This window comes from Lipomyces doorenjongii (genome assembly GCF_038497915.1).
Source record: "Lipomyces doorenjongii strain NRRL Y-27504 unplaced genomic scaffold V1508scaffold_42, whole genome shotgun sequence".
Classification (NCBI taxonomy): Eukaryota; Fungi; Ascomycota; class Lipomycetes; order Lipomycetales; family Lipomycetaceae; genus Lipomyces; species Lipomyces doorenjongii.
In genome coordinates this window covers 94,924-120,341 of record NW_027118109.1, presented here as the reverse complement: position 1 = coordinate 120,341, position 25,418 = coordinate 94,924, and the positions used below count along the sequence as shown (strand labels likewise).

Below are 25,418 nucleotides of genomic sequence, written 5' to 3'. Positions count from 1 at the left end.
CCCCAATCATTGCCCACGATAACTGGTGGTGGCGGATCCAATATCTGGGTTGGGGTTCAGGGTTAGATCTACACTAGGATCATTATGGTGCGCAGGGACATTGATAGCAGGGATTGTGGCCCGTCTCCAGCGAAGATAGATGCAGGTGATATCAATAGGTAAGCCAAGCTGTATCTGATGTGAGCATGGCAAGAAACCGTGAACGGCTCCTGATGTTACAACTGCATTTCTCTTTGGTGCCCTCTTCTTCTTTCTGATGCACCTTCTTCACCACTTCTGCATACACCATCTCTTGCGCAGGATTGGGATATTGCTGTGCAGAACGATGCGGTCTCAATCTGATCTCTAATCTCCACGCGTACAGCAGGTTCACGGTTTCTAGCCGATGACTCTAACCTTGAGAGTGTTCAGTACCCCTCCATTTTATGGTCTTGATAGCTATGTGGAGTGTTCCTGAAGATGATGTCAATGCAAATTTATTGCTTCGTGACTATCGTCAACGCGGGAGGTGGTGCTAATCCTAAAGTTCGAATACTTTCGTATATGGATTTCTGCACAGCCCACCGCTGGTCAAAAATATAGTCAGCAACCTGTCTTGGTAACTTGTCCTTCAGCTACTGTAATCTTCCTCCTGAGAGACACCATCTGTTGAGATTGCTTCATGAAGCTGTCAAACTCGGCAACATTGCTGAAATGTTTCGTTAGTTCTTCATGATATTTTTCTCCTGTCATCTGCAGAGCTGATTAATGGCCGTCGGAAAAGACTGAGACCTTATCTGCAGCTGTGATGATCACCAATAAGATATCCTCTGATATAGATTTTGGACACGAAACCAGGAGTTGACGAGTGGCAGTTTTATCTCATATCTGTAAGACCCAAGTGTATGCACTTGTCTGCTCACTGCTGATGAAGCATAACGCTATCCTCACTGTTCGCAATTTGTGGCTTACTGTAACAATGTTTACCAGGGATCCTGGCCTGCCAAGGTTCTAGACACATCCACGTGTGTGGGAGTCAATCCGATTCTGATCAAATAAAACCATCTACCCCGCTAAAAGTGGACGGCCAAGTGCCTGCAGGGAGCCGACCACAGTTCGTCCATTCGCCAATGACTCTGGCATCGTTTGGCAAGGGGCCGTGAGCACGTGTGCAGGTCAGGAAAACCTGTTCGAGTATCGCGGTGATTGATGTTCAACGACGAACATGCGGTCTGCTCGTCCCCGAGGTAAATGTCAGCGCATTCACTCTTCCACTGCTAAAGATCCGAGACGAGCTCGAGCACATGAAAGCCGGACATGCTCTCTTGATCGAATGGAAGTCTATCTGTTTAGACTTAGCCTGTATGCAGATTTGCTTCTAAAACACGGTTGGTTGCTCTACAGAATTTACGTCAGTTAAGAGAGCATTATTTATAATTCATCCTCTTAATCTAAAGGTCGCTTGTTCGATTCAGGCAAGCTGCATTATTCTTGTTCGCTCTTCTTTGGTCATTTTGCAAAGGCCTTGGGTGCGTGCATATGTGCCAGCATACAAATAATTTCAGGAACAATTCTCGATGTTTACTATTGTTCAGTTCAAATTTGTGAATAATGTGCTGTGGCCGGGAGCCAGAAGCGAAAACCCAGAGCAAACCTCGTGTATTTGTATGCCTTATACCTCAAGACCTCAAGATCGTTATGTGGCCCGACATTATTAAAACACACTTAATCATGATTTCCAATCACTCTCCCAGTGTAAAAGACCAGGATCTTCACCCGTAAGCTGAGTTTCATTTATACTCTCTTATCTACCACGGTAATTCGAGAGGGGTTGGCAGATCTTTCCCCAGCACAACCTCTGCTGTGCCAATGTCCCTATAGTACAAACCGTTAGAGATTATTTTGTTATGCCTTTGTCAGTTCTCTTGGAAAAGAACCCTCTGGGTCCGCTTCACAGGAACTTTTTCGCATGCGACATACCTCGGACCTCTCGGAGCCCAGTATTGACCCGTCTTGCTTAGATCAAAGTATTCGATGAAAGAAGCGAGTGACTCCGCCGCTTCATCGGGTGTCACAGCTGCGCAAAATCAAGGCATTAGCTCCCAAGTATCAAAAATGAGAACAAAACAACGCATCCCAATTCCTGACCGCTATATGCCCCCAAATCATCCAGGTCCGAATATCATATATACATGACTTACCTCCGCCATCATCCCAATACTTGTCAAACCCCACACTCCGCGTCATTTCCGTCCGCATAAATCCAGGATGAACCAATCCCACAGCAACACCTTTCCCCCTCAGATCCAAACTGAGCAGTTTACCAACCATATTCAGCGCCGCCTTGCTGGCATGATGGCCATAGTTGCCTCCTCCCTCCTTCTCGTGGCGTAGCGTGATGCTTCCGCTCTCGCTGCTGACGAGGATCACTTTACTCCCATGGCCCAGGAGAGCCCCCTTCACGAGATGATGGACTATGAAGACAGGCCCGATGGCGGAAGTGGTGTACATTTGGAGTTCTTTTTCCCAGTCTGGGTCGTCGAACGTCTCAAAGCCGAAATATCCGGCTGAGATGATGGCCGTTGATAGTTTCGTCGACGACGGGAGTTGCGAGATGAGTTTCTGACCCACGTCAGGAGACGCGAGATCGATGCCGACGAGCCAGTGTACGTTCTTGCTGCTGGAACTGGGGCTGCTGGGAGGAGTGCCGGACCGTGTCGTTGCGAAGACGGTGGTAGATGGTTTGGATGCATACAGTTTCGTGAGAGAGGCTCCTAGGCCTCTGGTTGCGCCAAGTATCAGGACGCTAGCCGTCATCTTCGCTTGAGCGTAGCTAGATATGAATGTGGAAGTGTTAATTTTAATCACCTATAGATTTATATCGTGTCGGTTCGCTGTTAAACGAGATGAATGAATTTGTGATGAGTACAAGGAATTCTGGGTCTCTCGATAAGTGCGTGCACGTGCCAGCTTCTACGTCACACACAAAGTCATGAGAATTTACCCGGCATAAACACCTATCATTCTCCTTTGGTACTAAATTCATCTCGACATCCATGCGTCTTCGATTAATTTTCACAAAACATGGTTAGCAATATTCTCAAAAAATATCAAATTCCGCGCCGATACTAAACCCATCCATATTTATAGGTAGAAACGCGCGCTGGCTCTAAACGCAAATGCTCATCTACAGGCGACTATGCGACAAACCTCGGGGGAATTCAGGGTCGCAGGTCGACTGTTCCCGGCCGTCTTAATACTATTCAGGCAAAGAGCTATAATAAACCAGTTCCTGCGACGCAAACCTCCCCTCGACCACTATCTTTGACGTCTTCTCATGATCCGATCTTCACAATTGGCCACGGTACACGCACGCTCTCCAGTCTTATTGATCTCCTCCAATCCGCGTGTATCACCAAACTCGTGGACGTCCGCTCAATCCCGCGCTCCCGTACAAACCCTCAATTCAATCACGATGCTCTATTGTCATCTAAGGAATTACGGGAAGTCCACATCGACTATATCTGGCTTGGTTTAGAACTCGGTGGCCGCCGTAGCGCCCGGCAACCAAATGTCGAGCGACACACCGCCATCCGCGTCTCAGCGTTCAGGAATTACGCAGGTTACATGAGCACTCTGACCTTCCGTGAGGGTTTGGAAAAGCTGATGGCCTTGGCAGATAAAATGCAGAGTGACGGAAGCGGGCGGGTGGCGATTATGTGCAGTGAGACGCTGTGGTGGCGCTGCCATCGGCGGATGATCGCGGATGCGCTGGTAGTGGCAGGGCGGGATGCGCAGCATTTGGGGATCAGTAAAGGAGCGCCGACAAAGCATGTGTTATGGAACATTGCAAGAATTGATGATGATGGAGGGTTGATCTATGATGTCAAGTGTGACACTGGTTAAGCCTACAGCTTGTCTTTATCCATGGCGACCGCAATCGACATATATGGTAGCTATTTCCTACTCGCAAAACCATTTCACCTGTTTGGTTTCAGACAGTCAAAGCAGGGCTGGAACACCCCAGGACGAGCAGAAGAACACTCGACAGGTTCTGGAAAGGCTATTTCATAAGGCTACGCGGCATAACTCGTAACACTCACCGTCAGCTTCTGACGTATTGTCACTGCAAGAGCAGCATTTCTCCGGACTCGGTGTTCACGGGGACTGCAGTTAAAATGGACCGAGCCAGTGTCGCTGTTGGCTCAATAATGCCCTAGCCCTCTAGGACGAATCTTACCCTTGTCAAGTCGTGCGCACAGCAAGATCGGAAATGAGCAAAGGCAGTCGCAAATTGCGCGCATGAGTACTTTCTACTCGGCCGAGCAGGGACAGCGAATACAATGAGAGATTGTGGAAGTTGCATCTTAATCGATATGCCGACTTAAATAGATCATTCGTGTGGATGACCCCATAACAGCAACCGGGGAGTCACGTGCGGCGCATCCGTTCGGTCCCGTCGCTGACGATTTACGGGTTAACACAAACAGCAACCAGGGCGCACCTATTGCCATCGGTCCACAGCTCGCTCGCACTTCCTTCCTCACCACCTCCTCTCCACACTCTCCATTTATTGTCGCCGGTCCTGGTATCATTCTAAAGCGCAGTCGTCTCCCTCTCGTCTCCTCTCATCAATCTCGCGCCCACATTGTCTGCCATCCTCAAGTCGCGTATCCGCAACCCAAAGTTCCTCGAGAGGGGCTTGTCAAAGCTGAAGACCTGATCACGCTCTTCAAGTCCGGTGACCACATTGGCATGAGTGGCGTCACTTGTGTCGGTGCTCCCAAGACTGTCCCAGTCGTATGTATCGACGTAAGACTGATGGAGGGCCATCGCGGTTTTATCTCCTCTGCGTCCAACATTCATTGAACTGATTGAGACACTCAAGCAATGATGTGAGGAAGCAGAGCTGCGACTTTTGGCTTTTCGGCGATTCTTCCTATCATGGATCATTCCATCATCGTCTGTCGAAATCCAATCCCAACATCACAGTGGAGATTTGAAGGACACTGAGAAACACGATCATTGGTTTTTGGACGGAGTTCCGCATCTACCAGGGTTCGGAGAGCCTGCCCTATTGGAAGTATGACGCGATATATAGCTACGGTCACAAAGAATAAATACTTGTAACCTCATCTATCATAGTACGCTGCAGGCATCATGTACACGACGGTCACAGGATTGGTCTAGCAAGTGTAAAAGTCTAGAGCCTGGTCACCAACAATGTCAAGCTACCAGCTCGCCTTCGAATTTATTGAATCTTTTTGTCGATGAAAGGTCTCGTAACTAGACATGTCCATTGACAACTTCTTTCCCATATAGTTACTTACATGTGCTTCAGTTTCTATCATTTTGGCTGGCCCGAGATCTCATATAGTTTAATATGTTGCTCCTGGCGAACCATTTCAGTTCTATTTCTCTTTCGCTCTTGCCTGCTCAGATTTTGATGACGCTGCCATCGACAATGAGACTAGAACGAGAGTCATGTTGTAAACCCTCACATCCAGTGATTATGAAATAGGCTGATAACTCCCGACGGAGAAGCGGCATTTTATTAACTATATTCATCACTGTCGTCGCTATATTCATCATTGTCACCGGTTGGAGGTGGAGGTAGCGGTCTAGTGACCAGGAAGGAAGCCATATCTTTATCATAAACCAATTGAGGAGGAATCTATCGTTCCATAGTTATGTTGGAGCCAAGATTGCCAATCCCAGTCAACCCACTCACGGAAACGAGTTTGACGATGAGGCCACCAAGCCACGTTCCAGCGCAGTAAAGGACTGATCGGAACGCCTGGGAAATATCTCGCCTCGCTTTCCGGATCTTCTGGATGAGGAGACCGCCCAATCTCAGCTTTTTCCGAAGTCGACAACAACGACTCGCCTATCATACGTTGCCGTGGCAGTGTTTAGGACAAGTATATTCCTCCGGTGAATGTCCCATGCTTCACATTAGGATATACACTAATGACTCCGCATTGACTACTGCTTTCATGATGACCTGGCGGTCTAACTGCGAGAAGTCAGATGGCTTGAGTTATTGGATAGAGATCCCAGGAACTAACTCCATGAGGATCAAGCGACCAGAACGAACGGTCGCATCTGCAGGCAGTTCCATTGAATATGAGCCGTAGTATATTGGTATAGTCGATGCTTGCAAGACTGACAGTGCCTTGTAAGCTGCGGCCTCATGTGAGTGGTCCCTATCTACGCAGAGAAATGGGTTTGCATCATCTTGTTCATGATCGAAATAAAGAGAGTCGTAGAACTTGGCGATCAAGGGAGTATCGACCGGTGGGGAATTGGACTCACGTGGGATAAAGTGATCACTTGAACCTTTGCGATTTGAGCACTTTGGTTATCACCGAGTCTGACTGTTTCAAGAATTTTAAGATAGACCGTTGTGGGTCCAACTGAACCAGGTAAAGGGGGATGGAGGATACAACGTTCAAGAGGACGCTTCGACTCCCTTTCCTGAGCTGCGTGGATATTAAGAGCACAACTACCTTTCGCGGGCTCTGGAGGATCGTGAGATACAACTGTAAACTGCTGCCCAGGATAGTAAGGCAAAATTGGTTTGGAGATGTTGAATTTCGTGCAGAAACTGTCACTCAAAGAATAAGCCATGCCGAGAGCTCAAAAATTTCTGTCCGGTTCATTGCTGGAGGAGGTAGGCCATCCGCCTTGACTAGTGGTCAACGGCTCATTGAATTTCATGCAAACCCGCGACCGTCTCGTCGGGGATAGGGTATTTTAGTGAGGGTTCGGGCTGTAGTTCTCTTGGCTTAAATGTTGGCACCATCATTAATTGCATCTTGACCGCATTAAGAGTAGATGCCTTTTCCACATCAAATTTCTATCCACACTATCACATCGTCATTTATCAATTCAAAATAGATATTAAAATTTTAATAGGGGTATCGTCTTGAAGTTCTTGTTTATTTATTATTTCCTGTCCGACAATCAAGCTTTTGGGCTTAATCGATTTCAGTGGCGGTAGCTGTACTTCCCAAGTCAAAGATCAAGAATGCCTGATAGAGAGTTGGATCTGGGAACCAAGTCTCTGCAAGATGAGGGAATTGAGGAGCTGATAAGACCAATCTCTTTCAACGGCAAGTTAGAGCAATACTTTCATTCACCACAGTCTGAGAAGAACGGCCATACTTCATTTTCGCAAAATCTAACGCGAACCGTGCGCTCGGCAACAAGACGTACGTTTGAAGAAGTTCATACCCGTCGCGTGACGCGCTCCTCGAAGAGCCGGTATTTCTCAACCGCAAGCTCAGTTGTATCGTCACCACGAAAAGGAAGATATACGGCATCATCGCCTGCGCGGCGGAACAATGGGAGTGACTCCATCAGGGCCTCCAGCCTAACCAACAATCTCCGCGACTCCATTCCTCACAATCTCATCCTTCTTCTCGTTGGTCTGAACCCGGGGATCATGACAGGTGTCACAGGATGGGCCTATGCCCATCCCTCAAACCTTTACTGGAAATTGCTTCATTCTTCTGCTATCACGTCGATCCGTCATCCGCCGAGTGACACCTATCGCCTCCCAGAACTTTATTCAGTTGGAAACACGAACATCGTTTCCCGCCCCACCAAGAACGGTAGCCAGCTTTCCCGTCGGGAAATGGATGATGGTGTCCCGATACTCGAGCAGAAGGTTCGGGAGAAGAAGCCGGAGGTCGTGGCCATTGTTGGTAAGAGTATTTGGGAGAGCATATGGAGAGTGAGGAAAGGGAGAGCAATCCGGAAGGAAGAGTTTCACTATGGCTGGCAAGGCGAGGGTGAGAATATGGGGAGGACAAATCGAGTGGGAAATGAAACGGAATGGAAAGGCGCCAGGGTGTTTGTGACTACGACTACAAGCGGGTTGGCGGCTGGGATGAGGCCTGAGGAGAAGGAAGCGATTTGGAAGGTTCTTGGTAGTTGGGTTAAAGAGAGGCGGGAGCAGAGGAAGAGGGTTGAAGAAGATCGAGGACTAAATAGTGATGAAATCGGGTGAACTGAATGAACGAATCTCTGACTGGCATAATGCAAATCTCTCTTATGATTTTACCGGCCCTCGTCAGAGAAGGATCGTTTTCGTCTATGAAATTTGCATTCTCACTTCTTGCATGAAAGCCTGCGTCCTCAGGCATACCGACAGGAAATTTATTTGGCCTTCGATCCGTGTAGCACTCTGTTTCATTACCAATGAGCACCCCATATAGATGAGCAATTAACTAAGCTCAACGAATCTAGAATGCTTTGCGGAAACTAATAACATATTAAAAAGAGGAATAGCGGGTACGGTTCCAACGTTTCTCCTTAAAATTTTCCTTCCGTATTCCACAAGGTGGTTATAACCGCTCTGGTGACAATAACGCCTGTCCATCGAGTCGTAATGCATTACATGAGGATCGCGCGCTTAAGTGAAGCCTCTGATTTGAAGAAAAGGTTTTGGCCGGCACTCTGCAATGGCCCTTAGCGAGGTGAGGTACCAACACCAGAATGGCTTGACCGAATCGGCCACGTACGTAACCACAACGCATTAGCGAATGAAACTTGCGAACCTACCCTGTAACCACAACGCCGCCTCTGAAATATCCAAGCTCCGGATTTCACAAGTTCTTGTCGAATGTGGAATTTACAGCAGATAAGATCAAAAGGAGATGGATAGCTATATGGAGTGAGGTTAAGCAGCTAAAGTAAGTAAGAAAGATTAAGCTGGATCCCCAAGTTATGTATTATACGGTCTATGCCAGCGAAGCGACAGCGATGGACGACCTCGAAATCGTATTTTCTACGGGCCAACTGGTCTTCACAAACTCGGAGATATTAGCGTACCTGAGAGAGCCTGTGTCAGGGATGGGTGACCCTCGCAGTTGCTGGGATTACAATTGAGAAGCCTCTGGCTCGTCTGTTGTCGGTTTTAACGTTGATTAAAGACCAAGGAGAAGGACTGTGGAATAAAGGTAATCTGAGGACGAACCTGAGTATCACGTCCTGAGTGTCTCGTACCCTTTGGCTAGCCCCGAATCGTCGGTGTTCAGGGGTTCAGGGTTTCAGGGTCGAAGCGTGAATATGGCTGAATTATGTTGATCACGATAGTATCTGGAGGCGAGAAAACAGCCTGCAAAGGGGTTAAAAGCGTAGAACGCCATTCCATAGTGCCGAGACAGGGGAAAAGTTCGGTTTCCACGGTTCTGTGCATGGCATTGTATACACCTTGCTACACTAGGACGGATCCAGCCATTCTGAATGCACATGTCGTTGATGTATGCAACTTCCCAAGCCATATGGTTGCTAATACCGAAACGATTGAAGTAACCTTCTTTATTTAGCTCCCTGACGGTACGGACTCTTGGATCTTGGAGGTATCACATATCTATTTTGTCGGTTTTTAAGGGCTTTCAGAGATTCGAGTAGATATTTGAGAAGATCGGCTGGCGAGTGCATAGTCTGTGGTCCGGGATAGCCACGATCTGCATACTGGTAGTACTTAGTTTCCATGACAAGCTTCCGGTCCTGCCACTTAAGATCACCCAAGGTTCTTCGGAGGATATTAGGCCGTATACCCGAGCTGTGTCAACTTCGCTGTGGCCTTGGCCGTATTTTTAGAACGTGTCGAGTAGAACGGCAGCATCTCTGAGATCGTGCACACGTGTTTGTTCAACACCTTTATGCAATGAGCAATGCTACTATTGAAAGCGCGAGGAAATAGCAACAAACCTGGTTTGTCATGGCTCCAAACACGATTTGCAATTTTGTCTTTGCTGATGAAGACATATGAGCTGATAATAAAATATATAGATTGCGTTTCGTGATAACGCTACTGGTCTTCAGGTGGCAAGTTACTCGGTCAGTGAGGATATTTAGATGCACCTAAGTATTTATATGTTCCCTCAGACAGATAAATCACGGAATTAACCAATGATAAAACCGAGGACTGACAGAGTTTTGCCTTGCTATAAGCCGCAGCAGTCAGCCACCCAAGCGGTGCTGTTTTGGTACGTTATGCCCTAGAAACAAGTGTATCTAACTACTAAACTAACACCGCCGGCGTTCGAACTCATTCGTCCTGTCGTAATTTCTCGGACGGATGCAGAGAGCTAAGCAGCGTTTGCCAAGAGCTTACTGTAGCGTCTGGCGACGAGTCGTGATTCACTGTGGTAGGTCTGTTATTGAAGCGCGATTAGTTAAGGTTTTGGAGGGCATATCCGTGGATCCGCTAGATTTAGCGTGTCAGCAGGCTGCATTAGTATAGGAAACTATCGAACGGAAATACTCTAATATTTAGTTTCGGGATGCCCAAGGTCAAGATCGCATGTGGAACATACAGTAAAACGCTCTGACAAATCCACTGCTGGTAAAACTGATATAGATATCTGAGTCAAGTTAAGGAGGTACTCTCACCGAGAAAAATTAGGATGGATTCGCTAGTTAAGTAAAATTTTGGAATATGAGTTCTGTAAGAAATTCGCATCCTGAACAGCAACGTAATGCACCAGCCAAGAAAGGTCATAGACAAGCAACGACCCTTGGCTATTCGAGATTACTTTCGCTTACCTCAGAGACTCTTATCAGTAAGATACTTTGTAAGACCACAACAATCCTTAGCCGACACTCGCTTAACAAAACTAGTCAAGATCGTGTCCTGTGATGTAGGTAGATATATCCTATCAACTACAGGGCGTTGGTGATAACTTAGAACAATATTACTATCTAAATAAAGAGGATATAGTTTCATCAATGTTCCAGCGCATGAGATGGAGCTGCACGATTTTTGTGTTGTACTCTGACTGCTTGTTGTAAACTTCAATCCACTTTATTCCCAGAACCACAGATTGTATCTCAAGTCGCGTCAAAGACATCGGTCTCGTACCGGGCGTGTTATCTTGTTCGGAATGGTGAGTGTCGTGCTCGACACCCAATCTAGGTTAATGGAAGTATCTCGGTACCACACCTCGCACATGCTGCCACGCTGCATCCAGTGCCTGGACGACTTCTTCAGGAAGCTCGGCTTTCTCCATATCCACCAAATTCTGTTCGAGCTGCGTCGCACTACTCGCGCCTACAATAATGGCATCACCCAGGTCATTCTTTAGTTGTGAATGATGCGTTAGCCACCTTAGCGCACACTCCGCCTCTGTAAGACCGTATTTCTTTGCAACAGGACGAATGATATCCAATCCATCGAAATAAAAGTCGTTCCAGTAGCGCTGTTGATGCAAGCTCCCTTGCCAACGCTTCGGATCGAAGCGTGAACCCTCCTCAAACTCCTTCGTGTCGCGGTGATAACGGTCCGTCAAGAAACCACCCGCAAGTGGTTGAAAGACATATAAAGACATGCCGTAGTGGCGTAGGCAGGGAAATAACTCGAGCTCGATGGATCGCTGCAGTGCATGATATATTCCCTGGTATACACTCGGCTTAATCCAACCCTGCTTGTCGCAGATTTCACATATTTGCGCAACTTCCCAGGACATGTAGTTACTGATACCGAAGCGCTCGAAGAAACCCTCCTTATGGAGCTTATCAACCTCACGTAGTGTCACTTCAAAAGGTGTAGTTCGGTCGGGCCCATGTAGGTACCAAATATCCAACTTATTTGCTTTCAGCGCTTCGAGACTGCGCTTAAGACCCTCCCGTAAGTCCTCTGGCCGATGTGAGTAGACTTCGGGGGTAATTTTACTCATATTCCTGCTCGCGGTGGGGTAGAGCTTTGTATCCATTCTGAGGCCCCGTTTCTGCCATTCGATATTTCCAAGATACTCTTCCGATGAGCCCTGACCATAAGCACGAGCAGTATCAACTTCAGTATGGCCATGCTGAACAAAAACATCCAGGATAGCTGCAGTATCCTCAAGTGTATTCACGCGAATTCCCTCTAAGCCTATGAATCATTTAGCTTACGAAAGTTCTTCCCAATTGAGACCAACCTGGCTTGCCAATCGTCATTGCGCCAAAGACAACATTGACAGCACTTTTATGTATTCCGACCATGTTGTAATTGAGGGTTGTCGAGATTAAAATGAGATGGATCGTAAGCTTTTATGCTTTGCTACGGGGATCAGGTTCTGAAGACCTCAACGCTTAGGGTTCCATTAAGTCCGAAACCGACGTAGGGAGCATCTGCGAAGGGTAAACTGAAGCTGAATACTTTCACTGCCATTCGCAAATTCCACCGGCCACCATTCGTCACCGTACCGCACTTACTGAAAGTCATCCTCGAATTTTTCTGACAGCAACGCTATCGTATGTTACGTTTTCCAGGCGTTTGACGATGCAGTCGGGGCAACTATACTATATATAGCCCACATCAAGAAGATGATTTGCAATGCTTGCAGTTGACGGTTCAGGGTATCAGTCGCCGAATTTCTTCGGAGTTCAGGGTATCATACGCCGAATATTATATGAGTTGAAGGTATCCTTCGCCGATTTTTTCGGCGTTTAAGTCTGCGTCGGCTCAGAGCATCGGTCAACTGAAACGCTCGTACCAGAACTCTTGTAAAGTTTAGACGGTACCCCGTTAACCGTTTACACCTGCAAGTCGAAAGTTAGCCAGAAGTATATATCCGAATATTTAACAATACGAAACAAGTGTAGTTCATAATTACTGCCGATCCAAATTTCGAGTAGCTAACATGCAAGGTAGATGGAACGCTCTCTCACGGACGGAGAGATGGACTGCTCGGAGTTTAAGAATCACCGCGACCTGTTACAGGAGTCGCTCACTCACGTAGAGGGTGTAAAAATACAGCCTGAGTTGGTCGGTTTGGAATCCACCCTGAACCCTAATACTTGAGAAGTGGCAGACCGCGTCTTCAAAAGCCGCCACTGCCATCGCGGTCGCGGATTTTCATGGCTCTTATTGCGGGGAAAGCCTGCCAGCTTCGGGGGTCTCCGGACGTCGGGCGGGGGATAATACGAAACTGCGGCTTGGTGGCGTGCGTTGGTCGGTGTAACCCTGACTTGTTTTCCGTCTATTCTTCGTCTTCAAGTGACGGTTGTCAAATACTTTTTGTTAGCTTGTATCGCCCACACGCAGATCAAGTTAGTTCCCTCCGATCTGCAACAACCTAACCAAACTTCAAGATTACAAAGCTCATATCACTTCACGTGCTCGTACTTATATCTCCATATGCCTGAACCATGTTTAGTCTTAGGAATTTTGTGTTGCTGGTAATTTTGGTTCTTATAGAGGATCAGAGTGGGGCATTGGGGAAATGCAGATGTCACTTTCTGATGTCCCATATATTGCCTGTTGCTTTCCAGCAAGTGTTAACGACAGTAAAGCTGAGAAATCTCATTCCTTATAGCAATATTGTTACGTACACGTGGATATTATGTAGACGTTTAGTGGTTATTTTAGTAGAAGTTTATTTTGGTTCTTTTGATGCGTTGTTGCGTTCAGGAGCAGACCCCCATTTATATAAATGGTTCTTCTCTCCTCTCTGTTTTAGGGGAGATATAGACAATAATATATATGTCCGTTGTTGATAAATATACATATATCAAACTGTGAAGGATTCAATGTCCGATCCCCCGGGCTCTTTAGACTTTGGCTGGGTGACCTAGATTGTGCCACTTATTAAACACATCGTTCGGGTCATATTTCTCCTTGAGCATTTGAAGTTTTTTAGTGTTCTCTCCAAACAGTGCATCTAGAGGAACGTGCAAATCTTCATCTAGGTTAGTCGCGTACGTCGAGGATCATGTAAATACACTTACTAGCGAAGTCCGCATAATTAGCATATTTGCCGACGTCCGTTGAATTATGCCTGCCGGATTCATTCTGAATGCGGTTCGCCACCTTCTTTGCCCATGCTCGCATCTCACTGTCGAAGGTCGAGTCGTGCCATTTCGGTACTAATACTGCATTGTAATATCTTCCTCTGTTTGCATAGGCCATTGCTGAAGAGCTAACCTGGCAAACCTTGTCGCGGCCGATAATCTCAAAGAATATTAATGATTGCGCACTTGCGGGTACCGTGTGGCACATATCTACAAAGTCATCATATATGCTTTGTACAAAGTTTGCATCTAATGGCGCAAAAAAGGTTGCGGCACTTAATGCTTTACGGTCACCAGGTGCTGCCATAGGATTCAGTATGCTATTCACCTGTGAGTAAGGCATTTCGGTCGCTGTGTTAACGATTGGTTCAAGCGACAAAAGCGGCTCAAATATCTTCATGCCATCCTTGGCTATACCATCGTAGAACACTACTGCCACAACAACAGGCTCTGTTAGAGGTGGTGGTGTCGAGAATCCAAATTCAATAGCAGTGTCTCCTCTCGTAGTCGCGGCAACATGGTTTGCAAACTGAACAACGGCCGGCAGCTTATCTGGTGGAAATGCAAGCACCCCGGCCCAGACAGGGTTCGGCTGAGAGTAAAGCCTGTAAGTAAACTCGATGGCAACACCAAAGTTCTGACCAGCCCCTCTCACCGCCCAGAATAATTCCGAGTTCTCTGTCTCAGAAGCCGTGACAATGCTCCCATCAGCAAGTATAAGCTCAGCACTTAGTAGATTATCGACCACTTGCCCGTATTTCCCGGTAAGCCATCCATGTCCACCACCAAGTGTCAGGCCGCCAATGCCAGTGTGGTTCACAGTCCCCCCCACAGTAGCAAGATCGTAATCGGCTGCAGCCACGTCGACATCCTCCCAAGTTGCTCCTCCTTGAGCAGTGAGCGTCTTACTGTTTGCATCGACTACCACACGTCGCATCTTAGAGAGATCGATAACAATTCCACCATCGATGGATGAAGATCCTGCGGATGAGTGACCCCCGCCGCATACTGCGATGTTAATTGAGTTTGCCTGAGCAAAACGAACAGTTTTCGAGATATCCTCTGCTGACTCAGCGAGGAGTATCGCACCCTGTAAAGCCTTGTCAATGAATTTGTCAACAGCTAATAAGCTCAAGAAGCGTACCGCTTTCTTTTCGGCACAATCACTCCAGCGCTTGAGACGTTCCGCATATCCGCCTGAGCTAGGTGACAGAACTTTTGAGATTGTCAATTGATTGCTCAGATCGTTGATTAAAGTTTGCTTGATTGTCATTCCGATATGCAGCTATCTGTTTTCTCGAAATGTAGGAGATCCTTGATACGGTAGTGCTTGCGAGTGGATGGCGGCGCGCATTTATATGTTTGATTTCTCTTGCTCTTGGCCCACCACAGCACATGAAAACGTACAACTTACCGTCGTAAGTATTATTAGCAGTCCGCCGTTGATTTCCTAGTAAATGAGCCAGAATATGCGGCCCCATAAACGAGACTCCAGACCCCAGCTCGCTTGCGGAGCGATTCTCGCCGAAGATAGATAATCCCACGCGTCAGTTGGCCCGTCACATCGCGTGTTTGCGTCAAAAGTCACATGACCGGACTGCAGTTGCAGTCTAAGTTTAAGTAGTTTCCATTATATCGAAAACCTTAAACTTTGAATTTGGGGCATCTGAGGAATTTTGTGGCCCAGAAATACGCACTCAGTGTCATAATTACACTAATCTGGATTTAGGGTAGCCGTGTCGTGTATTTTGCCCTATCCTGACATGGCCGATCACTTGTATGGAGGTCGTGTAAAACAAGCGAGAACCCAGATCGCCAGAAATGTGATATATCATGACGATATTACTTGTAGCGGAAGTTCTTGACTACACCTTTCCGCCACTGAAGCAGCTGGCTAGCATCAATCCTAACGAGCCATCGATTAATTGCTTTAGTTTTCTCACATGTCGATCGTGGGCTAGTTAATTTTGAGCAAATAAATTTAGAGTTTTTTTATGCGGATTACAGGGCCAAGAGTGGAAACAATGCTCATGCCTACATCAGCGCGGTGATCTAGCTACCGATCAACTTCTTGGCAACAATCAGCTAAGATCACGTCCAAAGAGTTATTGAGTAATTCAATAATCTATAAAATTATAATTTAGTAGTATTTAGATCGTAAAATTGCCATGTGAGGCATCGTCGATTCTCGATAAAATAATTAAAGACTCGCATGTGATTAGCACCTAGGCCGGGCAATAACCATCAGTCGACTAATCCTCTTGTAGCAGTGATCATCAAGGTTGACAAATGTCAATATTCGGCAACGTTCCTTTCAGTTTCATGTTAATTTGTTCATGTGTTCCATTATGGGCGCCTCACGGCATTGAATTCAAATATCTGCCAGTCATGTCAAGCTTGGGGTCGCATGAGGGTAATGATGCCTCAAGTCAGGGGCCCGTCAGATTATAAAGGAAATCGGCGTCGAGTTCTAAGATAGTTCATTTACAATCGCTGGAGTTGTTTTGATGCAAATTATAGAGAGTAGGCCATGCAGAACATACTTACTATTTGCTATCTAAATGTCGAGGATAGTGCAGTTATTTAGCATGATGTTTCGAGATTTTTAATATATGGTTGTCAAGTTCCCCTGACAACCACAGTGAAGGCGGAGTCGCAGTGAAACATTTGACAGGGAACTGAGCTGCCTTTCTGATCTGATACGATCCATTCGTTCCATCCTTCCGTGTCTGAGTGTTGTCGCTCTATGTTGCGGTTTCCATTTGACAGGATTTGATCTGTTGTTCTCTTGATTTCGGATAGCTGAACCCTGAGTGACAGATTTACATACAATGACTTGTTGTGCTAATCTCGAGATGGCAAGAGATAGAGTATTTTTGTAGTAGTCTATGAGTAGTGGAACTGAATTGGTCTGTATTTATTAAAAGAAGACGATCAGGAAAACATAACCAAATTTTGGTAGTAGCGAACTGGTACTCGTGCCTAGCGAATGCCCCGATCGCAAAAGGAATGATGCGGCGGAGATTGAAAATGGACGGAGAATGGAAAGAATGTGACGAAGAGGAGGCAACTGAGAAACCGTAGCCTGGATCAGGTGCTCAGATCCTACGGACAGTGCGTGTTGAGATCAGTGATACTTGAGCTCGTTAAGCCGCCCGGCCAAAACCCTCGTCAGGTGCCTCAGGATTCGATCCTGACACTTCAATATTGCTGCTTACTGAGAAAGCTTTCTCTGGAATCTCTGGGGACTCAGCATACAGTCATAGTCGCGCTCTAGCCCGCGGAGCTCCAATAAACAGAAAACCTGTTAACTAAAATATAAAATCGAAACAATAGGGACAAACAACCGGTAGGAAATGACATAACTTCTTCGATTTGGTAGTGATCGCGAACTACCGGGCAGCCATCCGGCAGGCCGTCGACGACGGCACCAAATCCTACGAGCATTTCTCTGACAAGATAAAGAGTCGGCGACTTCAATTGCTGCAAATGACAAAGAGAGACGAGGAATTGGACAAGGCGAACCCTCCTACACTAAAAAGCTGCTCAGTTGACAATTAATCAGTCTTGTTTCAACTTGGGGTAGTAATACTAAACAGATTGATATCTGAGATGATTTTTAATCTGAGTTCACCAAGGAAGGTTCTAACATAGGAATAAGGAAGAAAACCCCTTTTCTGCGATATCCCTACTCCTCAGCCTTTGCAGCAACCTGAGAGACTCAGATAGGCTTGTCGGGACTCGTTGTAATTGTCGTCAACGAAGAATAATAGAAAGACAGTAAGTGGTTGACATTAATGGACAACCCTCAAAAGACGAAGATGACAATGTGGGATTCGAACGTAGAACGCCATCCCCTGAATATGCCAAAAGTCCGACATGGTGGAAGAGATAGGACCGTGGTGATCTGTTGCAACCCTTCATCTTCTTAACAACAATCGTACGTCAAGGAATTATGGATATAGGAGTCAGTTGGCCAGCGTGTACTCTGGCTATAAGCAGTTTGACCCTGCGTATTGTCCCTCCTTTTTTGTGCGATGGGTGAGTTGCCCATGCGTGGCCACATTCTACCGTTTTTGTGCAGGACGAAACTTATAATCCTTGCAGCTCCTCCTTGGTCCACGCTTCACCCCTCTTCTACACCAGCTCTGTCATCTACTTTACGACGTTTGCGTATGAGTTATGGCAGCACCAGCAAAAGTATAAAACGCCGATCACTCTTGGGAATCATTTTGTTCGGCTTGTTTGATCCGCGGCATGTTCTAGCGACAGCGCTCAGTTTCATTGTGAACCTTCTATGCCTTTTGGTTTCGATTGACTTCGTGTACAGAAGTCATATCTTCTATGAAAGCAAGGAACTCTCATTTTCACGTGTAGGATATGTGGACAGCAGCAGTGTACGTATTGTTGTTCGTGTACCGTCAACCTCAACGGTTCAGATTGAATACCGAGAGGATAACCTTGCCCAATGGATTCCAGGTCAGGTTCTGTCTCCTCTACCCGGAGGGCTTGATAACGTCTTAACTTCATACGTGACAACGCTTCTTATGTGTACCGGACCAACGCTAGCCACTCGGGCTCCTTCCACACACCTATACGGAATCCAAATCTTGGACAATGGTCACAACCAGCTGCATAAAGCCTTTCTACCCCTACAACCCTTTCGACCACTCCCTGCGAATCCGAGGTCTATAGTATTTGTCTCGGTTTGTCACTTCCCATAATGTCGACTTTGTCCTCTTCTTGGGAGATTTCATCTACATTGATCTCCCACATAGGTTCGGTTGGAAAACAGAGGACTACTACACAGCCTACCGTCAGGTGTATAGCTCGCCTAGTTGGTCGTCCGAGCTCTTCGCACTGCCATGGCTCCACATCTATGACGACCACGAGATCATAAATGACTGGTCGGGAAATGAGACTGGTTTGTACCAAGACGCTATCCAACCGTACTTATACTACCACCATGCTGCTAATCCACCGCCTCTCTGGAAAGGTGCAACTTACTACACGTTCAGGCGAGGAGATGTGTCATTCTTTGTCACAGATACGCGGAGGTATAGATCTTCGTCTGCTATGGATGATGGGCCGCGGAAGACTATGCTGGGCGAAATGCAAAGACGGGACCTCGAGAAGTGGCTCGAGACAGACAACGGCTGGAAGGTTCTTGTCAGCGGTGTTCCTTTCACGCGGAATTGGAGAGGACCGGAGGCGAAGGACAGTTAGGCAGGGTATTTGTGGGAGAGGCAGCTCCTGCTCGAGAAATGTGGGCAACCGAAGGAGTGGTGATTCTTAGCGGTGTGCGCACCCTCTTTAACGCTCATATGATGGCCTGGGGAGCTAACGTTACTCATTTAGGATCGACACGATCATGCCACAACTATGTTCCCGTCTCCTGAGACTTCCAAAGTTATTGAGTTCTCGACGTCGCCGCTGAGTCAGTTTTATCAGCAGTATCGCCAGGTTGAAAATGCTGATGTAGTGATCCATTCGCATCGGTATGGCATATCCAAGTCCGGATCCTTGACATTTGACACATCATCACCAGGTATCTGGAACCTGGGCTTCGAGTTAGTAGCGAACAGTAAGCATGCATGGAGTTACAACTGGACGCTCTCGAGGACTAAACAGTAATGGCTGGCAATTCTCTATGTGAATGAACATATGTCATTCATCGGCTCCTTGATGTTGGAATCAACAGGATCTAAGCCTATTGGTCAAAGACTTGCACATTAGACATCATATGACGATTTGATATTGAAGTGACTGACTAAGGTTTGTTGAGAGTAAAATCCGCTTAAACCTGTTTGATGTCCATATGGCTCTCCGAATGTACTAATTCGAGATGTCAACATAGGATACCTTACACAATGTGAAACTACGAGGCGTTTTTACAAGAAAAGGTTCGTTGCGTCGGCGAGTGCTCTCCGCTTCTTTTTGAAGGAGGAACCCAGACCTAAAGGAAATTCATTTCAGGAGTCATTTCGTATCGCCCATACTAACCATTCGAAGACTGATACGAACTACAATTCCTTTCTAGTCATATAAACTAGTGTCTTATCGTTCAGAAAGGAATTACTTACATCGCATGTAATGTTCAATTGGCTCGCCCTGACCGCGTCACTATGCGTGAAGAGAAGAGAAGAAAGGGCCGGATAGCCGATTAAGGTTTCACCACTCACGTGAATGTGAGTTGAAGTAAATTCTAGTTAAACCAGAGGAGAGGGCAAGGGGCCCCTCTATTGTTCTGCTTGTCATATGAAACTGTAATGCAGATTAAAGCAGTTCGTCTAGCCTCAAGGTTATGACGGCTGGACGGACTAAATTGCACTAGTTATGGTTCTCCTCAATGGGAGACTCGATATGCATGCTGGAACACCTCAGACAACACTCGCAATCGGCGCCACAGCCGGCTGTATGGCCATTCGTGTCATCGGTGTCTATGTACGGGTTATCGTGTCTTGCGAGCAGTTCAGTGGCGGCGAGAATGCCAAGAAAGGGCCCCATTCCCTTCGCAGCAGAGCCAATGCACAATGGAACGTTGAAGGAGGGATGATCAGAAGCGTTCTGCCACTAGATCCTGGCAACGGTTGCACGGTCAAGTTGCCGTGTACGGATAATCAAGGCCGGATTTTCAACGGGCCGTCGTGGGACTTCCGCTTCCGAGCCACGTGAGGAACTTCGACCTATGCTTGGCTCAATGTTCGAACAACGTGGGCCGTGCGGCGCACGCCACGCCACACAGTAATGACTTCCCAAAATACCAATATGTATTCTATTCGCACAGCCTCGTTCATTGAGTACATGGCCTGAATTTGCTTCTTCAGTGGTTCTGTATACTGGATTGTAGATTATTTAAGTATGCTGATAGCAACCATCAAGCGGGGCAGCCCTGTTGGACAAACTTGAGGCGTCCTAACTGGATTTCACGGAAATGTCAGAACTCAAGGACAATCTTGTCGCAGAGGCGGCACTGGTCTCTAGCTCTTCCCAGCCTCCTCAGAAAGCCAAGCCTACCGCTCCGGTATCGGCTTGGAATGTCCTGGTTCAGGGTATAGCTCTGTTCTCGGATGGATACAATGTGCAGATTATGGGATACATGGAAACAGTCATGGCAAAACTGTGAGGCGTTCTACAAAATCTGTTACTTTGAATCCTACTATCAAGTACTCACGCCAAGCTGGCAGATATCCTAAGCAACTGACCTCGAGCATCAAAACCCGTCGATCAAATTCGATCTCTTAGTGGGTGAGGCGATAGGAATGCTTCTGTTCGGGTTGTGCATCGATCGCTTCGGTCGAAGGGTCGGCATCATTGCTACGACGGCCTTTTTGGTACTGGTAAGGGTACGTGGGCTATTTTCTGACCATGAACCCGAGCTAGTAATTGACAAGGAATCATACTTTCAACTGCCGCACATGGTAATACCGTAACGGGCATGTTTTGGATGATGATTGTGCCCCCCCCGGAGTCAGGGGTCGGGGCCGGTCGGTTCAATTTTTTATCTAGATATACATCACTTTACTGATGCGATCATAGGTGATGAATATGCCGTCTGGACAGCTCAAGCCCTTGAATGTGCCGATAGTAGGGCCTCCTTGCAAAAGCGACGTGGGTCTCTAGTGAGCATCTCCGCCAATCTTGCCACCGTCAGCGGATTTGTTGGCTAGAGTATTGTATCCCTGATTTTTATAGCTGCGTACGGCAACAAAGCCAGTGAAGGAATTTTGAGGGCGTGCTTCGGGATTGGAATCTTCGTGAGTGAAATTCTGAAATAACTGTGATACTGCGCTGGCATGCGGGATAGCTTCCCTTGACCATATTCTTCGTTCGCATGAGCCTGCTTGACTCAAGCCTATATCAAAAGCATGCCATTCAACACAGGGTCCCCTATATGTTGGCAATCCGTCGGTACTGGCGACCGCTGCTTGGTTGTTCTCTGGCTTGGTTTCTCTATGATTTTGTCGCGTACCCTTTCAACCTGCTTGCACCTACTCTGGTGAGCGGCTTCACCAAAACTCCGACGCTTCTGCAGAGTGTCGGCTGGAGTGCACTCATTAACTCGTTTGCTATACCTGGAGCTATCTTTGGTGGGTGGCTGACAGACCGCATGGGCCGTCGACAAACTTACGCTGTTGGTTGGGCCATAGTTTGCGTTCCCTGAACCCCGGATTTCTGCTAGGTGGATTGAGATTCCCGCTCAGCCATGTCTTCCCGCTATTCGTCGTACTCTACGGGTTCTTCCAGAGTTTTCTCTCTGTTGGTCCGGCCGATTGCAACTTTTTGGTTTCCTCGGAGTCCTTTCCAACGCCACTGCGTGGTCACTTCCTCGGGTTCGCCGCAGCGGTTGGCAAGGCCAGCAGTGCAATTGGTACCACCGTCCTTATTATTGCTCTCAACTCACTCCAGAACCAGACGAAAGGCCACCAGGTCCTCTTTTTCATTGGCAGTTCAATATCTGTCCTTGGAACAATGGTTGTTATTTTCTTGATTCCTAATGTAAGTCTATCTACTTGTCGTCCCACGAAACTTTCGTCTGCTGACGCTTCCACATAGCACCCAGCGACGCTCGAAGAGGAGGATTCGAAGTTTAGAGCATACCTGGAAGAGAATGGGTACGACGCCAGTGAAATGGGCTTGGTGGAAAAACATTAAAGGGATATGTTGAACATTTCTAGCGGAAGGTTAATAACGGTCACTTGACCAGCGTACATCTAATAGCGGAATTAGTCTCAAACTATTGATAAATTTGATATACTTCTGGATAAATGCACTGAATTGATAAAATCGTCAAAGACGAGAAATTGTCTTCCAATTGCGTTTTACTAGTACATCCCAAGTTCCTGCTCTTCACGTTATCCAAGATGCGTCTCTTTCCAGTTCGACTCACCCAGTCCTGGCGAGATGACACCGTTTGCCTTGTAATCCACTATCGAAGTTAAGTGTTAGCAGAATAATGTCTTTCAAGAGTCGGCAGTACACATATATATTGATAGAAGATCGTTACAGAAACTATTTCTAGACCTTGTTCTCGACTTTCTTCACAGATTGCAGATTTACCATCTCTTGCAATTCCAATTGATCCTCATGCTCAAATGCTCTGTCTCCAAACTGAATAGCAATCTCCTCCAAAGTAACCTTGGCGGTCTCGATATACAGAAATTTAACCATCGCTAAACTAATTAAGCAAAATCCAACAATGATCAGATAGTAATATCCTTTGATTTTCGCAAACGCGGCCGGAGACGACATGCCAATTGCAAAATTGAAGCACCAGTTGGAAACCGTCGCTAGGGCCATTCCTTTGGCTCTGGCCCTCAGCGGGAAGACTTCGGCTGGCAACAACCAGGGAATTGGACCCCAGGTGGCGCCGAATATCGCATTGTAGATGACAACGAAACCGAACATTCCGTTCGCTCTTTGGAGTGCCGAAAGTGAAGACAACTCTGTGAACATACAAACCATTGACAAAGAGATCGCCATTGTAATTGAACCAAACATAAGTAATGGCCGTCGTCCCCACTTGTCTGCCAGATACCATGTAGGAAATGTGGCGAATATATAGACGATTGAATTGTATCCGGCATAAAGAAGCGACTTTTCTGTATCGAAGCCAGCGTTTGACAGAGAGCTCGCTAGATAGAACGAGATTACATTTATCCCGTTAAGCTGAGCAAACATTTGACCAGTCATGGCCATGAATGTGCGTCGGCGATAGATAGTAAACATTTCCTTCCAGCTTGCGGTACCAAGATGGCGCTCATATAAGACAGCTTCTTGTATCTCAACGTTCATTTTCACTACTTCGTCATGCTCAACGCTGCCATTACCGTGAAGGTTCGCAAGAGTTTGCAGAGCCTCAGTATCAAAGCCATTGGCGGCCAACCATCTAGGTGTCTCGGGGACAATATAAGAGAGACACAATAGGAGAAATGCGATAGCGCACTGAACAAAGTACGGACCCTGCCAACTCATATTTGAAGGAAGATGGAAAAAGAAACCATAGTCGACCCAACAAGAGGTCGCGTAACCCAGAATATTGAACGTGAACTCGACGCCAACCATCAAACCTCTCTTGTGACCGGCGGCAATTTCGCTTTGGATCACAGGAACTGTCATTGACAAAAAGCCAACGCCAAAGCCCTGTATAGTTCTTCCGACAATGAAGCATGGTAGACTTGGAGCAAACGCTTGGATAAATGCTGCAGCAAAGTAGACCGCACCGCCAATTCGCATGCAATATCGGCGACCGAGAATATCGCAAAGACGGGAGCAAGAAAGCGCGGAGGCTGCAGCGGAAACTTGCAAACAGGCGACGGTGATGCCTGTAATGTTTGGACTAATTGAACCGTGAGGATCCATATAGGTACTGAAGAAGCGATGCTTGAAAACATCATTTACCAATAGACCCGACATGATCCCCTGATCAAATCCAAAAAGATAGTCGCCTAGCGAGGCGTAGAAAGACGTAACAGCCATCAGGTACCTTGAGGACACCCATGCAGGGTATTGGGTTGAGAAAGACTTCGGCTTAATCGCCTTCTCCAACTTCGAGAGCTCTGGGGGAGGAAGAGAATCTTCCACAGTGATTACGGCGGGATATTGATCACCCTTTCCGGGTGTCGTCAATTTCGTAGTTGCCAATCCGTGCATTTCGCTTTATTGAAAGGTCGTAGGTCTTAGGGCATGCTTCAGGAACGAACCATTGCGGATGCGGTCGCATTAAATAACTCAACACATCTCGGGATCAGCTTATAAGTGAGATTAAACGAAGAAGAGCAGAAAGCGCAGAAAGCGGGGTCTTTCGCAGTATAGTCTCCGCCATTGGAACTGTGCCTCTATGTAATATGAGCGGGGAAATAACCCCAGACACTGAAGCCTAAATTAAGACTGTGTGCTGCCGCGAGAGGGCAATGCAAACGCAAGTCGACCACATCCATCTTAGTGCGGCTCCGTCAACTGTCAACCCTGACCGCGCTATGACTACTGGAAGAGGCAGCCATCCCTCGTTCAGTGCGGGGTTAGCGTTCGAGAATTAATCCAATTTTCCAATTCATCGAATTTAGTGCGGTCAGCTCATATCGCACTGCACTCCAAGCGTTATTCGTGCCTTCGTTCAGCGCTAAGTCCTTTGATGCAGAACGACCATCTACGTTGCCGTTGGCTTGCGTCAAACTTTGGAGCATGTGTTTCCATTACTGGAACTGTGCCGTCCAATAATTTGAGCGGGGAACAGACCCAGGTCCTTAATGTAGATCTACAGACACACAGTTAGAAGTTCAAGGACTACTGCCGCAGTGGTGATGCAAACCCAGTGTTCAGAGTGCGGCTTCAATTGTAACCGCTAAACTCAATTGTGTCAGACTTCGCTGCGCTAGGACTACTGGAAGCGGTAGCCATCCCTTATTTTCTTAGAGAAATAAATTGCCAAAATACAAACCCATATCATATCGTATGATAATACATATTACCATATCGCTCAAGTGATGCAGTGCCAAATCACTATAATATCACAGTGCGGTTGCGAAGCCATCGAAGAGCCTTAAATTAATCGTTACGGTGTATGCTGGGACCCTTCTCTCACCAAATTTTGCAAGACTGAGTTAGTGACAGTATAGGATATCAAGTGGAGATCGTTATCGACTGAAATG

The 25,418-nt window shown here is 46.9% G+C and overlaps 9 protein-coding genes across 9 annotated transcripts; 4 read left to right on the top strand and 5 right to left on the bottom strand.

The window, feature by feature from the left end:
• Positions 1 to 1,451: 1,451 nt before the first annotated feature.
• V1508DRAFT_421308 (uncharacterized protein) lies at positions 1,452 to 2,921 on the bottom strand. The gene is made up of 3 exons (XM_066940860.1): positions 2,181 to 2,921; positions 1,960 to 2,056; positions 1,452 to 1,854 (listed from the first exon to the last, which is right to left on the bottom strand). Exons 1-3 carry the CDS (start codon positions 2,794 to 2,796, stop codon positions 1,788 to 1,790), a joined length of 780 nt encoding a protein of 259 aa, XP_066794606.1. The 5' UTR covers positions 2,797 to 2,921; the 3' UTR covers positions 1,452 to 1,787.
• Positions 2,922 to 3,063: 142 nt separating this feature from the next.
• V1508DRAFT_433782 (uncharacterized protein) lies at positions 3,064 to 3,885 on the top strand (the record flags this gene model as incomplete). The annotated part of the gene is made up of 2 exons (XM_066942000.1): positions 3,064 to 3,066; positions 3,130 to 3,885. The coding sequence occupies 2 exons, from the start codon at positions 3,064 to 3,066 to the stop codon at positions 3,883 to 3,885; spliced, it is 759 nt and encodes a 252-aa protein (XP_066794605.1).
• Positions 3,886 to 6,019: 2,134 nt separating this feature from the next.
• Positions 6,020 to 6,801, bottom strand: V1508DRAFT_463020 (uncharacterized protein; the record flags this gene model as incomplete). The annotated part of the gene is made up of 2 exons (XM_066942855.1): positions 6,295 to 6,801; positions 6,020 to 6,250 (listed from the first exon to the last, which is right to left on the bottom strand). The coding sequence occupies exons 1-2, from the start codon at positions 6,607 to 6,609 to the stop codon at positions 6,020 to 6,022; spliced, it is 546 nt and encodes a 181-aa protein (XP_066794604.1). The 5' UTR covers positions 6,610 to 6,801.
• V1508DRAFT_421300 (G/U mismatch-specific uracil DNA glycosylase) lies at positions 6,802 to 8,252 on the top strand. The gene has a single exon (XM_066940859.1). It carries the CDS (start codon positions 7,010 to 7,012, stop codon positions 7,991 to 7,993), a length of 984 nt encoding a protein of 327 aa, XP_066794603.1. The 5' UTR covers positions 6,802 to 7,009; the 3' UTR covers positions 7,994 to 8,252.
• Positions 8,253 to 10,673: 2,421 nt separating this feature from the next.
• V1508DRAFT_421297 (NADP-dependent oxidoreductase domain-containing protein) lies at positions 10,674 to 12,113 on the bottom strand. The gene is made up of 2 exons (XM_066940858.1): positions 11,913 to 12,113; positions 10,674 to 11,866 (listed from the first exon to the last, which is right to left on the bottom strand). Exons 1-2 carry the CDS (start codon positions 11,974 to 11,976, stop codon positions 10,911 to 10,913), a joined length of 1,020 nt encoding a protein of 339 aa, XP_066794602.1. The 5' UTR covers positions 11,977 to 12,113; the 3' UTR covers positions 10,674 to 10,910.
• Positions 12,114 to 13,527: 1,414 nt separating this feature from the next.
• V1508DRAFT_449634 (fad binding domain protein) lies at positions 13,528 to 15,424 on the bottom strand (the record flags this gene model as incomplete). Its single annotated transcript, XM_066942475.1, has 2 exons — positions 13,705 to 15,424; positions 13,528 to 13,655 (listed from the first exon to the last, which is right to left on the bottom strand). The coding sequence occupies exons 1-2, from the start codon at positions 15,038 to 15,040 to the stop codon at positions 13,528 to 13,530; spliced, it is 1,464 nt and encodes a 487-aa protein (XP_066794601.1). The 5' UTR covers positions 15,041 to 15,424.
• Positions 15,425 to 17,819: 2,395 nt separating this feature from the next.
• On the top strand, positions 17,820 to 19,733 carry V1508DRAFT_449626 (PhoD-like phosphatase-domain-containing protein; the record flags this gene model as incomplete). Its single annotated transcript, XM_066942474.1, has 5 exons — positions 17,820 to 18,164; positions 18,207 to 18,387; positions 18,518 to 18,988; positions 19,030 to 19,067; positions 19,126 to 19,733. 5 exons carry the CDS (start codon positions 17,820 to 17,822, stop codon positions 19,399 to 19,401), a joined length of 1,311 nt encoding a protein of 436 aa, XP_066794600.1. The 3' UTR covers positions 19,402 to 19,733.
• A 968-nt stretch (positions 19,734 to 20,701) lies between these two features.
• V1508DRAFT_405379 (major facilitator superfamily domain-containing protein) lies at positions 20,702 to 22,422 on the top strand (the record flags this gene model as incomplete). Its single annotated transcript, XM_066938691.1, has 9 exons — positions 20,702 to 20,889; positions 20,955 to 20,989; positions 21,013 to 21,117; positions 21,162 to 21,254; positions 21,307 to 21,416; positions 21,438 to 21,524; positions 21,575 to 21,905; positions 21,950 to 22,266; positions 22,324 to 22,422. The coding sequence occupies 9 exons, from the start codon at positions 20,702 to 20,704 to the stop codon at positions 22,420 to 22,422; spliced, it is 1,365 nt and encodes a 454-aa protein (XP_066794599.1).
• A 3-nt stretch (positions 22,423 to 22,425) lies between these two features.
• Positions 22,426 to 24,662, bottom strand: V1508DRAFT_421285 (general substrate transporter). The gene has a single exon (XM_066940857.1). The coding sequence runs from the start codon at positions 24,418 to 24,420 to the stop codon at positions 22,786 to 22,788; it is 1,635 nt and encodes a 544-aa protein (XP_066794598.1). The 5' UTR covers positions 24,421 to 24,662; the 3' UTR covers positions 22,426 to 22,785.
• Between the last annotated feature and the right edge of the window lie 756 nt (positions 24,663 to 25,418).